Source organism: Vulpes vulpes, chromosome 8 (genome assembly GCF_048418805.1).
Source record: "Vulpes vulpes isolate BD-2025 chromosome 8, VulVul3, whole genome shotgun sequence".
NCBI lineage: Eukaryota > Metazoa > Chordata > Mammalia > Carnivora > Canidae > Vulpes > Vulpes vulpes.
The window spans coordinates 60,455,925-60,471,878 of NC_132787.1; the positions used below are offsets into that span (position 1 = coordinate 60,455,925).

General features: G+C 38.1%; 1 protein-coding gene across 2 annotated transcripts in view; it reads left to right on the forward strand.

The window, feature by feature from the left end:
- The first annotated feature begins 277 nt into the window (after positions 1-277).
- ZNF638 (zinc finger protein 638) overlaps positions 278-15,954 on the forward strand; it is a 140,840-nt gene continuing 125,163 nt past the window's right edge. Inside the window, exon 1 of one of the 2 annotated variants that reach the window (XM_072766849.1) lies at positions 278-454. In XM_072766849.1, coding sequence (XP_072622950.1) covers positions 339-454 — 116 coding nt within the window. In that variant the 5' untranslated portion in view covers positions 278-338. The remainder of the gene's footprint in view (positions 455-15,954) is intronic. The other variant, XM_072766848.1, reaches the window with a different exon arrangement.

A 15,954-nucleotide genomic window follows, 5' to 3' on the forward strand; every position in this document is an offset into this window, starting at 1 on the left:
GTCCCGGGCGCCTCCGACTCTCACAGATCTTTAATTTGCGGACTGTGCGTTCCTGTCCCCTCCACACTCACCCGACACACACGATTACAAGCAGGTGGGGTGGGGGGCGGCCTCCGAAACTCCGAAGGCCCCGGGCGGGCGGCTAGGACCTCCGAGCGCGCGGCGTCGTGGGCCTACCCGGCCGCTCGCGCCCCGCCCCGGCTTCCCGCGCTCCGCGCCCATTGGCCCTCCTCGGGAGTGGGCGGGGCCGCGCCGGGGTGCCCTGCGCCCCGTGGCCCGAGAGGCGGCGTGCGCTCAGCGCTGGGGGCTGCGCGCGGCTGCCGTGGAGGCCGCCGGCGATGCCCCGGGAGCCGGTTCCTGCCCGGGTTACCCCCCGGGCCGCAGCCCGGGCCACGGCGCCGAGTTTGGTCTCCGCGACCACCGCAGCTGGGCGGGCTTCGGACCACCTGAAGCGGTGAGCGCCGCCGGTGCCCCCGGGCGCCCGGCCCTGCTGCGTCCTCCGGGGCTCTCGGCAGTGGGTGGGATAGCGAAGGCGGGTGGGCGGGCCCTGGCCGTGCCCAGGCATCCTCGCGTCACGGGGTTCGGGTCCGGATTCCGCTTCCCTCCTCGCCCCTCCTCGCCCTCCTCGCCCTCCGCGTGACTGTCACTCCCAGTAGGCCGGTCTTCAGCGCTGCCAAGTTTGTGTGCGGAGGCGCCAGACGGCCAGCAAACAGCCCTGGGACGCCTCGCCGGCCCCTGTCGCTTGGCTTCGCGGTCCCCGCGCTCTTGCCCGGGTCGGGACGGGCTCTGTGGACGCGGCGCTGTGCGGGCGGTCTAGGGGGTCCGCGACGAAGTAAACGACCCTTTACCCGGCAGGGACACGGCGCCGTGGTGATGAGGGGTCTTCGAATAGTGTGGTGTTCGCTTCTCAGAGGAACATCCGCCGAGCTCGAGCTCTGTTTAAAGATTGCTCTTAAAAAAAAAATTACTTTGTGGAGTTGCCTGATACGCTGCATCTCATCCAAAAACAGGTTTTGATCTCACGGGAGTAGTCATTTGAATGCAACGCTGACCCTTTTGTTCCTTAAATAATAAGTTGGACCTTTCTTATTTCAGAGCAATAGATTTCTTCATGAGAGGAGTTTCTCGTAGTACAGAAAGATAAAAGAAACACCCTGGATAGTGTTTTGAGTCATCTATCTGTATATATTCTTTCTTTCTTTCTTTCTTTCTTTTTCTTTCTTTCTTTCTTTCTTTCTTTCTTTCTTTCTTTCTTTCTTCTTCTTTCTTTCTTTCTTTTTCTTTCTTTTCTTTCTTTCTTTCTTTCCTTTCTTTTTTTTCTTTCTTTTCTTTCTTTCTTTCCTTTCTTTTCTTTCTTTCTTTCTTTCTTTTTTTCTTTGTCACCAGTTTTGAAGGACTTTGTTTCTTCCAGTTTGCTTAGGTTTGCCCCCCCCCCCCCAACCGCAAACTAGGTTCCAGACTTCGGAATACTGTGCAAATAGCGCGTGCGGCCCTTCCCCCCAGCCCACCCGACCGTGGCGGGGAATCCGCCCACCCGGGAGCCCCCCTCGGCCTGCGGACTCCAGGCTGTCCCCGCGCGGGGAGGCTGCCGCGCCGCTCCGGGAGGGCAAGAGGACGCCCGCCCGGCCCGGCTGTTGATGGCAGCGATTTGTACATTCCAAGAGTCCCCAGAAAGGCGAGCTGCGCTGCGTGTGTGTTAGGACACCGGTCACGTCCCCGCCGGGAGGGCGGGGCGGGGTGGCTCTCGGTAGCAGCATCAGCTCTTCTCCCCCGGGGGCCGGAGTCTGCGTCCGGTGGTCTTGCTGGACCAGGCTGAACCCACGCTTAGCTTCGTCGTGGCTCTGCCAACCCTGTGCGGCACCGCAAGGCCCTCTCCCGGTCTCGGTGGCGCTTGTGCGCGTCGGTGGGAGTCGGGAGAGGAGAACCATAGTATTTTGCAGAACGGGACGTCCACTGTTCCGTTTTTAGATCTAAGTGCTCCGTGGCATTGTGTCAGCTTGCTTTGCTCTTTCCTGGGAGCCCGTTGGTTACTTTGAGTTGAGGAGTGTCTTTTTTATTATTCCGTAAGGATTCCCTTATTTCATCAGGGAAAGGAATTCCTGGCTTCAGAAAAAGGTGCCGGAATTTAGTCCGCTGCCTTCCAACTGTGAATGTCGCTGTGAATGGTCTTGTAAAATCAAAAAGCACCCTTAATTCATCTTTTCTGTGTATCTCTCTCTCTCTCTCTTTTTTTTTTTGCATATGCTTTAAAGGACTTGGGGAGTGTTTTGCTGTCCCTAGTCGTCAGGATTCGTAGTAACTTATTTGAACTTTAAGTATTTGTCTTTTTTTGTTTTTGTTTTTAACAAGGGTGCTTTTTAATTGCAATCAATCAAATTTTTTTTCCCTTTGAACTGTAAATGTATTTTAGAGAAGGGAGGTGAGTGAGCTGTCACACGCAGTAATTCTTTACCTTTTGCCGCTGGGGACATTTTGTGGTGGTGAGGGAGACTTATTCAGTTTTCATCTATGAGAATAATCTGGTTTAAAGAATTTGTTGGGATCGCTCTTTTTAAAGAAAGTTACATTATGTTTCTTATGATTTCTAGAATTGTATAATAGGCTGTATATCATCCAAAAATGGTTTTTGATATCAGGGTAATCACTTGAATGCAACACCCATAGTTTTGTTTCCTAAATAATAAGTTTGAGCTTTCTTAATTTATGTTTATGCACTTTTTTTATTAAGGAAATTTTGAAAAATGCAGAAAAATAAAAGAAAAACTCACGCATAGTCTTTTGAGTCATCAGTTTTGAAAGATTATTTTTTCCCCAGTTTACTTAGGGCCTGCTTTTACCTACAACTACATATTCAGGTTCCAAATTTTGAATGGTATTAAATTACGGTGTTGAATATGCAACTTCAGAGAATGTTGGTCTTATTCATTGTATTAAAAGTTTTATTTTTCTTCATCGAAATGTCAGCACCAGCAAAATCTTTTTTGACATTTCTCCTTTAATATATGGCTGTGATGACAAAATACTTTAATTATTTTGAATATTATAATTACTAACAGGAAATACTTCTTCAAATGACATTAAACTAGAAGGCTTTTGAGAACTTGAGTCTGCTATTTTTCAGTGATGTATTACTGCCAAGAGATCTTTTTCCTCTTTCTCTGATGCTTCTACATTTCTTGCAGCATTCATGTAAGAGGTATGGTTTTAATATCAAGGTTCGTTACCCTCTTTTTTTGACTTTTTGACATGATACATGTGGAACATTTTGCAGTTTGAGATTTTGGGATTCACTGAGGTACCTGAAGACTCACAGATCGAATCAGTAAAGCATCCTGTCATTTCCCTTAATTACCTTATGTTTAGGTTTCCATTAACAGTTAAGTAGGTTTTTGGAGAGCATTTTGTTCATAGTTGTTAAAATTCTTGTGCTCGCTTCGGCAGCACAGATACTAAAATTGGAACCATAGTTGTTAAAATTCTTGAAATTTTAGATACATTTTTTTTTTTTTAGATACATTTTGACCCAGCAATTCTACCTCTAAGGAAATATTAATGGAGCTGTATATAGGGTTAGTTACTTGGATGTTTGTTGTGATGTTGCCTATGATGGTGAAACTTTGAAAACACTCAATGTCCCCAAATAGAGAAATGGTAAAATAATTTAAGCCAGAAAATATCTATACAATGTAGTAATATTACAGTATATTAATTAACAGTAATACAATATAATATTAATATTATATTGATCAATATATTGATTAATATGTTGCATTAATATATTAATATCACATAAACTAATGCAGCCATTACTAATCATGTTGTAGAAAAAATTGACAAAAAATCAAAAGATGGTCATAACATGATATCAGGGTAAAAAAAGAATACTAAAAAAGTATGAATATTTTTCCATTTTGGTTAAAAGAAGTGTAAGAAGATTCTGAAGTGTAGTAAAGATTATGCATGATTTAATATTTAGTCTTCTCACTTTGAGAGAAATTCTTCTGCATGGTAAAGTTTAAAAACCCTTGAGCTAGGTTTAAAGAAGTAAAAAAAAGCAAAGACTATATTTTCATATGTAGGCATTGAAACCATTCTGTCTTTGAAATAATCATCAAATCCCTAGAGATAATGAGGATAATCCATATGTCTCTGCTTATCCCCAAGATTTACTCTCTCTATTTTATCTGAACCTTTGTAATTTTAATATGAGTTAATAGATTTATTTGTGTGATGATTAAAAGCCTGGTAATTAAGTTCTCAAGTTGGATGTAAGTGTGCAAGATAAAGGGGTAGTACTTAAAATTTTTTTAGATAAAAAAAATTTTTTTAAATATATTTTTTGAGTAGGCAATGGTTTTATAGGGTTGAAGATCAAAACGTAAAAAAAAAAGAAAAAAGAAAAAAGTTATACAATGAAAAGTCTCCCTCTTTCCCAAGCTCCTCATCTCCTTAATTCCCATTTCTCCAATTCACCTATCCTGGGTAAGCATTATTATTCGTTTACTGCTTATCATTCCAGAGATATTTTATGTGTATCTAAGCCAAAACATATTGACATTTTCCCCTTCTCGGATATATATGCCATTTTTTCCTTTGCTTTTTCCGTTCAACCGTGCGTCATGAAGATTTTTTCATAGTACATAGAGCATCCTCAAAGATTTTTTTCAAAAAAAGTGGTTAGAACATAGAGTATGAAGAAAGGATATGGATCTTAAAACAATTAGAGGAAGAATTTTCTTCATGGTTGGGATGTTGAGTGCAAGACTGTCTTGCTGAGTGAAGAGGAAACAATATATTGAGTGTACTTGAACGTGGCGTACGGAATTGTAAAAGCTTCCAGTTTAAATGTCATTAAGTTATTTTTAAAAAGACATTATCTATTTGAGAGAGAGAGATAGAGCATGCAAGTGAGGTGAAGGAGAGGGACAAGTACACCCCACACTGAGCTTGGAGCCCAACTTGAGGTTCGGTCTCACCACCCTGATATCATGACCTGAGGAAATGAAATCCAGAGTCTGTTGCTTAACCAACTGAGCTACCCAGGTGCCTCCAATTAAAAAAAAAATTTTACTTAAAAAAATATATATTTATATAATATAATATATAATCAGGGTAATGAAGCAGCTCTTAAAAATTTGCCACAAAAATATGAGACACTTCATTTGTCTTCAGTCCTTATTTCTCTCCTCTGAGGCAACTACTTTCAACTCTTTAATTTTTTCTTTTAATCTTTTCTTTTTTTAAAAAAAAGAGTTTATTTATTTATTCATGAGAGACACACAGAGAGAGGCAGAGACACAGGCAGAGGGAGAAGTAGGCTCCCTGCAAAGAGCCCGATGTGGAACTCTATCCCAGATCCCGGGATCACACCCTGAGCCGAAGGCAGATGCTCAACCGCTGAGCCACTTAGGCATCCCAAATTTTTTCTTCTAGTATTTACCTCCTAAGGTCTTAAAGTATACTGTAACTATTTCTTGACTTAAATGAGTTGGATATTATTTATTTAATTTCCTTTATAAATTGAGAATTGATACTTTATGGTAAGGATGTAACTCCTTTACTCTCTCTTCTACTTCTACTTCCACTTCCTCTATCCTCTCAGTTGACATTTATCTCAATATTTAGTTGAATTAATAGTTAGGTTTTATATTATTATGATTAAGTAAATATGACTAGCCTGTGAGCCAAAAGATAAAGATTGTTTTTTTATTTGCCTAATTTTCTATCTATGGCTTTTTCCAAGTACTCAAATGCTGTCAAATGCTCAATTACAAGAATCTGTCAACTTAATTTTTTTCCTTAAGTCTTCTTTCTGTAGGTCTCACTCTTCACATACATCTGGTTTGTTTCTAGGTTTGCAACCACCCTAAAGATTAGTATCTTTAAGGAGTTAAGAAAAGAGATCGTACCCATGAAATAGGAATTGGATGCTATGGAAAGAAACAATCAGAGCACAAAGTGCTCTATGAAATTAAAAAGATAGCCAAAATTATTCTGAATAGGAACAGAAGATAAATTTCTCTAGGTTTGGTGCATAGCTATAGTCCTAATTCACCTCTCTCCTAGATCCTGATCTGGTTGACTTCAGTCATTTTGCTCAAGCACTTAGTCCCATTACTGTCTAAGAAAAGATAAATTTTCAAAGTCCTTGTATGTCTTAAAATGTTTTTCTTCATGGCTGGGATATTGACTTGCAGTTTGAGTATGAAATTCTAGGTTTTTCCTCAAAATGATTAAGAGTTAATTTTAGAATGCCTGTTGTCAGTATTACTGTGAAGAAATCTGATATCATTAAGTTTTGTATGCCAGTATGGATTGTTTTTCCTTTCTGAAACTTTTGAGAATCTTCTCTTTGGTATCCTGAAATGTGATGATTTGGTGACCTTGATGTGATTCTTTTTTTTCACTCATTGTGCTGTACACTTGGTGTGCTCTTTCAACCTGATGCCTCTCATTTGTTTTTTGTAGTGTGGTGAAATTTGCCTTAATAATTTCTTCCTTTCCATTTTATGCTGTTCTCTTTTTTTCTTAGTTGGAATTTTGGACCTCCTGGATTGATCCTTCAGTTTTCTTATCTTTTCTCTTTTGTTTTTCATCTGTTTCTCTCTTTTTTTACCCCCCCCCCCCCAACTTCTCTGGGCAAGTTGTCAATACTATCTTCTAGCCATTTGATTCAGAATTTCATTTTATTACATTTTCAATTTCATATTGCTCTTTCTTGTTCTGATTGCTTCTTTTTAATAGCATTCTACTTTTTATAAATGCAGTATATTTTCTTATCTTTTTAAAGACATTAATTGTAGTTTTATTTGGAGACTTTCTTTTGCCTTTTGCAATGTTTCTGCCCTTTGCAGTCCTTTTTTCTCTTCGTTTTTCAGTTTCTTCAGAGAGAAGTCTCTAGTCCTCTGCAGTGTGGGATATAATCCTGGGTGTTGACATTCTGGGAGCAGAGGCCAATGAAAGGGACTGTGTCAAGAATTCCCCAAATCATCTCTAGGTTCAGTGATTCACTAGGAAGATTCACAGGACTCAACATATGGTTGTACTCACGGTTATGATTTATTTTCAAGAAAGGCTTCAAAGCAAAATCAGAAAAAAGAAAAGGAACATGGAGTGAAGTCCAGAGGAAACAAGGCAGAGACTTCCCAGAATCGTCTTCTAGTGAAGTCACCAGGATGTGCTTAATTCTTTTGTAACTGAATTGTGACTGCATGTGTGAAGTGTTGTCTAACGTGGGAGCTCATTAGAGACTCTGCATCCAAGGTTTTTACTGGGGACTGTTCACCTAGGCACCCTCTGCCTAGCACATATCAAAATTCCAGACTCTCAGGGAAAGCAGGTGTTCAGCATAAACATATTGATTCAACAATTCTATACATTGCTCCTTGCTCATCATGATATATGGTCACCATCTATCACCATACAATATCATTACAATATTATTGACTATATTCCCTGTGATGTATTTTTCATCTCTGACTTATTTATTCTATTACTAGAATAATCAGTACCTCTTAATACCCTTTATCTATTTCACCCATCCCCCAATGCAGCATTACTTACAATAGCCATGATATGAAAGCAACCCAAGTGTTCATTGATAGATGAATGGATAGACTATTACTCAGCCATCAAAAAGAATAAGATCTTGTCAGTGCTTTTTAAGCATATAGGTCCTTTCGCCAAAAAGCTTGAGAAGCCTATATCTCCCATTTTTCTGAGTCTAGAAATTTGTCTTTCTGCTAGTATCAATATCTATATTGTCCAACATAGTAGCCACTAGCCACATGTACTTAAATATAAGTTAATTAAATTAAAAGTAAAATTTCAATTCCTCAGTCACACTAGTGACATTTCAAGTGCTCAATACCATGTGTGGGTAGTAGTGGCTACTGTATTGAACAGCACAGATCTAGAACATTTCCATTATTACAAAACATTCTGTTGGGGATGCCTGAGTGGCTCAGTGGTTGAGCACCTGCCTTAGGCCCAGGGTGTGATCCTGGAGTCCCAGGATCGAGTCCCACATCGGGCTACCTGCATGGAGCCTGCTTCTCCCTCTGCCTGTGTCTCTTCCTCTCTCTCTCTCTGTGTCTCTCATGAATAAATAAATAAAATCTTTAAAACAAAATAAAATATTCTGTTGGACAGTACTATCAAAGCTATTAACATTTAAAAGCCATTCTATCTCTTTCCCTTATTTATTTCTACCCCCATGCTGTTTGCTTAATTATGACAGTTAAGCACATATACATGTATTATTGGTTCATAAAACATCTCATTTGTCACCAAGGCAAAGACAAGGGACAGGCTTTCTGCTAAGACACACAGCATGCACACAAATTGCTCTTGTAGGGCAAGTGGCATTGCTATGTGGGCAGTGCAGACCTGTGCGAAGTGCTATACAGGGAAGCACCATTCATAGAAACTTGAGTGTGAATGCATGTCTCTGGAGGTGTGAAGTGCAGTGGTCCTGAGTGCCTCAAAGAGCCAGGATTTGAGTCCAGGTTTGTGTAATTCTGGTCTGTGCTTTTTCATTTTGGTTAAGATCACCCAACCAATCCCTCTTGTCCTGTATATATGGGCTGTTGAAGGACATTTTTAAGGAATAGGTAAAATCATGATTCTCATACAAATATAACATTTACAAATGTTAATTTTTTTATTTAACTCATTAATCAAATGAGAGCCCCAGTAAGATGGTACAGCCAGTTCAAAAGGAAAAGCCAGAGAACAGACATATTTATAGATCAGGAAAATGGAAATGAACATGCAAATGAAAGCAGAACTGGCCTCTTTCATTGGAGAAGGGAGTCACTTGAACCTCCACCAGATTTTACATGCCTAGAGGCAAAAATTATTTTATATCATTCTAACTTTTCTTCAGTATGAACTAATAAAGTATAATAGTTAAACAGCAATGAAAGCCTGGAATCAGATAATCTGGAATGGTGTGATCTAAACAAAGATCCCTTTCTATTGAAACACACATTTTCTCCTGTAAAACCCACCTAGCGATGTTGAGATTTTAATTTGCCTGCTCCTGTAAAGTTATCTGTATGAAAATTCTAGTCGACAGAGAAGTTAAATCTGTCATTGAAATGAATACATTTGTATTCTGGGCTTGTTTTGTTTGCTAGGTTACTTGCTTGTTTTAAGCAAGTCATCTATGTGTATAAGGCAAATCAGTGATGAGCTAAATAGATAATTTATAAGGCTTCTTACATTGGCCACAGACTGGTTTTCCTACCAGAAACTGACAGTGGTTGAAATTTTTTTTTTAATTCAACACTGAGCTTGAAGGGCATCAAAATAAGTAAGCCTCAGTTCTATATTCTCATTGCAGAGACAGCCTTGTACACAATGAACCATCATACAGGGTAATAAGTACTGCACCAGAGTTGAAAATAATGTGATGTAGAATCACAAAGGAGGAGGCAGTGAATTCTGGCTAGAAAGTTAACATGTCATCAGGGCCTTGAAGGAAAACTAGAATTTAACCAGCATGATTTTTCCAGTTATACAGACACAAGAACTTCTGATTATATTTCCAAACAAAAAGCCAATAGCCTAGATGATTCCCAGACCTAGCCTCCTGGTGTGATACCCTTATGTAGGTTCCTCCCACGTTGTATCAGGATTGGTCTGTATACCTATGTGTATGTGGTGGAAGTGGCAGTGTGGGGATTCCAAGGCTCTTACTTATAGAAGACATGGGGGCTTCCGCTGTAGTCTCTTGGATTCTCAGAGAAATCAACTGTCATGTCATGAGAACACTCAAGTAGCCTTATGAAGAAGCTCAAATGGGAAGAAACTGAGTTTACTCTGGGTCAGTAGCCACTTAGCTACTGCCTGTTTCCTAGTTTCCTTAGCAGCTGGTTTATCTTTGTGATTAAGTTCTTGGGAGCAGAGGATGTGTGCAGTTTTTGGTACTTGTCTTTAACATAGAGCTTCTCAACCTTTTTATTATTGTTATTATTATCACTGCATGAGGAGCCTTTTTAGACTTTTTTTTCCCTCTAACTTCTTCCATAAAATTTTAATACCACAGATACATTGTATATCTGTTTATACACTTTATAGGAATATATGTACTGTATCTACAAAAAGACTAGCATTTTTTGCCCTTCTACCCCTTATGAACCAGCTTTTGCCGCCTTAAAAGTGATATTGTCCTTGTTGAGATAGCATATTTTCAAAGGATTGGGTTTGCTCTCTCCTCCTCTTTCTTTCAGCATGTGGGCTGGAAGGCAGACTCCTGTGGTGTGCTAACTTCAACTCTGCAGACAAAGGGAGCTCAAGTGACAAGATGGAAGGAATCTGGGAGATTAACATCATAGAACAACCTAATAGCCTATGTGTAGACAGTTAATTGAGAGAGAAACATATTCTGATCTTATTTGAGCCATCTTGTTTTGGGGCCATTGTTATAGTAGTTTAGCCTTTATTCTAGCAAATATGCATCTCATTTTTTCAAAACTGCTTAGAAATTTCAAAAATTTCTTTAATTTCCATGTCACTCAGGTCTGTTTGCCAATGACTATATGAATGTTATTTACCCTTTGCCATCTGCAAACAATCTATGATTACCAGTACTACAAATTGTACAAATATTAACATTATTTGATCCAAAAGTTGGGCACCTCTAGGTGATATCTCATAATCATTGAATGAAGGTGTTACCATGCTTTATTTCATTGCATATATTGCTAGTTTGATGTTGTTTTGTTTTGTTGGGTTTTTAACCATTCATTTTATAGTAATAGAGTGTACTAACAGCACACACTCCTCTCAAGTCAGTTCCCTTGTTTGTAAAATTGGTCTAATAACACCTACCACACAGGATTTAAGGATTAAATGAGATAATGGTAGTAAATTATTGAGCATATTGCCTTATTTGTAAGAGACCACTGCAATTTTTTTTTCTCGAAAGGGAGAAAGAGAGAGAAAAGAGGGGCAGAGAGAGAGAGAATCTTAAGCAGGCTCCACACCTAGCACAGAGCCCGATGGAGGGGCTCCATCTCACAAACCTGAGATCATGACCAGAGCCAAAATCAAAAGTCAGGTGCTTAACCGCCTGAGCCACCCAGGTGCTTAGGATACTGATACTTTTTAATAGTCACGTTTTTGTTAATCTTTCCCCTCTTATGTTCTACATCTTAGCAATGTAATCTTTTATTAGCAGTGTAATGTATACAATCTTAGCAGTGCCCAAGAGTGTGTGTATAGCAATATATATTGCTATTCTTTTCTTCACACTCACATATATATAGATAGATACAACAAACACATAATGAGTTTTTCTCTTTTATAGTGATTCATCTATTCAAATTTTCTATTCTATTCTCAGAGTCAATTTTTATAATTTTTAATTTATACTTTGCTAAGAAGTCATTTTCTTTCTATTTTTAAATTTCTTGTCATGAAGTTCCATGTGATATTCTCTTGCAATTTTAAAGCTCTTTGATATTTCTTTTATTTCTGATCCATGCATTTTTATTCACCCCTTTTCATCCTTCTCCATTATGCCAAAATTAGAGTTTTGTTTTCTCGTTCTTTAAGAGAACAAGCTTTTGTATTTATATATCCTACTATTACTTTTTAAGGTTATTCTTAAGTTTATCTGTATTAATTCCTACTTCCTACTGCTTTTTCCTTTTTATCCTTTTTCCTTATTTTGAATAAATAATTCCTTTACATTTTTAAAAACCCTATGTAGTGAGGAAGGTATTTAAGGCTTTAAAATTTCCCCAAAGGACTGTTTTAGCTCCTAGAATGTTCATTCATTGGTCTAAAATTTTCTCCTCTTGACGGGATAAAGACTGGGTGTTATACTATATGTTGGCATATCGAACTTCAATAAAATTTTCTCCTTTTCATCATCTGTAAATGGTTTGTAATTTCACTTCTGATTTCTTTTTTTTTTTTTTTTCAAAATTTTATTTATTTATTCATGAGAGACACAGAGAGAGAGAGAGGCAGAGACACAGGCAGAGGGAGAAGCAGACTCCATGCAAGGAGCCTGATGGGGAACTTGATCCCGGGACTCCAGGATCACACCATGAGCTGAAGGCAGGTGCTAAACTGCTGAGCCACCAAGGGATCCCCATGATTTCTTTGATACAAAGATTATTTAGTAGTATATTAATTTCTAAGTATTTATGTTTTTTAAAAAATCTTTTTATTATTTGGAATTTTATTGAATGACTAGAGAATCTGACATATAAAATCTCTACTTCCTTAAAAATATTTCCATCCATTATTTATTTTAAATGACATAGTTGTGGGGTGCCTGTGCCTCAGTTGGTTAAGCATCTGACTCTTGATTCAGCTCATGTCAGGATCTCAGGGTTGTGGGATCAAGCCCCACATGGGGCTCCATGCTCAGTGGGGAACCTACTGGAAATTCTCTCTCTCTCCCTCTCCCTCTGCCCCTCCGCTGCTCACACACATAAATTTCTCTCTGAATAAATAAAGATAAAATCTTAAAAAAAATAAATGACATAGTTGCTTCAGCATTTTTATTCTATAGATTTTTTTTCACTTTTCATGGAGATAGATGGAATGGCTAATTGCTTCTCAGGTAGAGAGAAGCAATATTTAAGATTTTTGACACGAACAGGCTGCAGAAACAGACCAAGAATTTCTCATCCCAGGAGTTTTCTTGTTTGTTTGTTTATCTCTATAGGCGTAATTTAGAAGAGCTAAACAGCTCTATTTTGAGCTCAGTTTTCTTAGAACAGGGGCAGTTTGAATAACAGAAAGTTAGGAGGAAAGGACATTAAAAAAGCAAAAATAAAAAAGTTAGGCTTTTTAGATGCAGCTAGGAGTTCTGGGCAGTTAACCAACGTTTGGTAGAACACTGTGAAGCTCCAGCCAAGAAGGGAGGCCTTTTTGTGTGAAAACACTACTGTTTGCTTTACTAGTTTTACAAAGAATATAGATTGATGTTGGTAGGACTTAAATCTCATGATGGGTTAGGGGAGGATGAATAGAAGGGAATGTCCCAAATTAATGGGCCATGGATATTTGTTGGACCCTCCTAGTGTTTTATATATTTTTAAATTAGTTGCCAACACTTTGAAATAAAGCAGCTTTATATAAACACGTAAACACACACAAATCTGCATTTCCAGCATTTAAAGACTTGGAAGCTCTGAGAACACTGAGGTTACATTAGCACATGGCTGCAAGAAGCTGGAGTTGGGGAGCACCTATCAGTTTCAGAGAGACATGTGCTCTCCACCTAGACCATCCCACTGCGCCCTCTTACTCGCAGTATCTAGGCCGAGTACCTGCAGTCATTTTTCTCTTTGTACTTGCACTGCTCTTTGTCCCCTGTAGCTTTAAGAAGGAAAGCCTGTACATTTCAGATCCATTTATCTTTCAAAAGTGGGGAGAGAAAAAGGCCTTTTTATTATTAAAAAAAAAAAGGAAAGAGATTTGTGTGTGTGTGTAAAGAATATTTCTGTGTTTTAATATGCACACCAAGTGTGTCTGTCAGAAGAATGCAAATTAAGATGCCATTTTAAAACCAACCCCACATAGTCAGCACCATAACTAGTGTTTAGAAAAGATTTAATAGGGTTTGCTTTTGGTGAGAAATAAATAAGAAAAGCCACTATGGGATCCCTGGGTGGCGCAATGGTTTGGCGCCTGCCTTTGGCCCAGGGCGCGATCCTGGAGACCCGGGATCGAATCCCACATCAGGCTCCTGGTGCATGGAGCCTGCTTCTTCCTCAGCCTGTGTCTCTGCCTCTCTCTCTCTCTCTGTGACTATCATAAATAAAAAAAAAAAAAAAAAAAAAAAAGAAAAGCCACTATGATATGTATTTGTTTATTTAGTAAGAAAAAAAAATCCTGGGTATCAATATCTTATATGGATGGTAAGTTCGTAAAGCAATGCCTTTTGAGGAAAGCAGAAATCATGTTACCTCAAACAGAAAGAAAAGTAAAGAAATGTAAATATTATTGGAAACACTATGTCATAGCATCTTGAAGATATGACTGAGAACTTAAAGGCAGATTATATTTCAAATTTAAATTGTTTATGGCATTTTCAATTTAAGCTCATGGAAACACATATATATATAGATAATATCATATATATGTGGTGGTGTCTGAAAATTTTAATGAGTCAAAGAACTTTTGGAATTGTCACCCATGAAAAGGCCAATATCAAATGATTCATTTACGTGTGTTAGGAAAGTCAAAATTTAATGAAAATAAGTTAAAAATATATTAGCTTGATTATAGATAGTGCTCCTGGAATAATAAATAGTGCAGGTTAACACTGGACATTTTGATGATATGGTGAAAGAATAAGAAGACATGAATTTAATGATTTGTTTATTGCAGATTGCACTAGGAATAATTTTAGGACAAAAAGATTTAAAAATGCAATGAATATGGTAATGCCACCATAAACTGGCTACCGATTCTTGAACTTTAGGTGTTTCAAGGCTTTGCAGGATTCATGGTTTGTACAACTCTAGTCTCCCATATACAGTTTAAGGCTGGAATGGTTTTTTCTAACTGTTCAGAGAAATCAATCTGTACTTGTCATCCAAGGGAAAATCTTTGCCTCAGTTTACCAGTGAAGAATGCTCAAAGATTTGGCTTTTTTTGGTTGAATTACAGCTCAAGTAAATACTGCAAATATTTCTTTACAGGGGAATTCACAGGGATTACCACATTTATATGATTCAGTTCTCCCATTTTAGTAAATACATGTTTTTTGGCAAACATTTGGTAAGGAATAATCTGGATCATTTTTATATGCTGAAGTTAGTTTCCAGAAATGAAACTAACTTTTAGACCACATTTCATGTGGTCTTAACTGAATTCCCCAAATGATAGAATTTGAGACTGAATTCTAAGGCAGGCTCTTTGATTTTATGCTTTATGAAAATGAGCTAATATTTCTCAATTAATAGCAATAATGTGAATGGGTACTACAAATGGAAGTATAAAAACTAAATATTATAACATTGGAGCAACAGAAGTCCATGAATACCTTCTAATTACCCTAAATTCAAAACTCACTATGCAAAAATTTTATTTTTGTTTGAAAATGCCTGTGTTTAAGAGGAGTTGTCTTCTTTTTATGAAACTCAATTTTAAAAAATACTGTTCTTAGTTTAAGGATTCAGGAATGAATGCCATATTACACATTGCATGCAACTCTAACTACATTAGCATCTTGGTCCAAGGGAAAGGATGTCAAATTCTTGGTTTTAGATCTAAGGTGTGAGATATAGGAAAACCTTAATAATTAAGTGTCCCTATTTTTTAATTTGTATTTTGACAGTTTCAAATTGATAATCTCTATTATCATAAACGTTTGTATTATGTTACATATGCCTAAATGATAGTTTATTAAAAACAATGTTTGATTCTATTTCTGGCATTTGAATTTTCTTTGATTTTTTTTTAAAAGATTTTATTTATTTACTCATGAGAGACACAGAGAGAGAGAGACACATAAGCAGAGAGAGAAGCAGGTTCCCTGCAGGGAGCCTGATGTGAGGATCCTTCCCAGGATCCCAGGATCACACCCTGAGCCAAAGGCAGATGCTCAACCACTGAAGCCACCCAGGTGTCTCTGAATTTTCTTTGATTTTGAACACTTCAATTATTTATCATTATTCAATTATTACATATATTCAATTATTTTCTATTTGATATATTCAACTATTAATATGTATTATTCAATTATTGTAAGTTACTAGCTGGTTCTGAGTTTGTTTCCCTTCCCATTGGTGGAAGGTAAAATCTTAGCTATATTCTTGGGGCAGATTCCTATGAAAATATGGTGATCATATCATACTAATTAACTTTACACTGTTAACCACTTTTCCATAACTTGGTCACTAAACGTATCATCATGGTGATTTGTTTCATGGTGGTAGCTTTAGGAAGTAAAACTGAAAAATTCCTGCCTATTTATTTCAG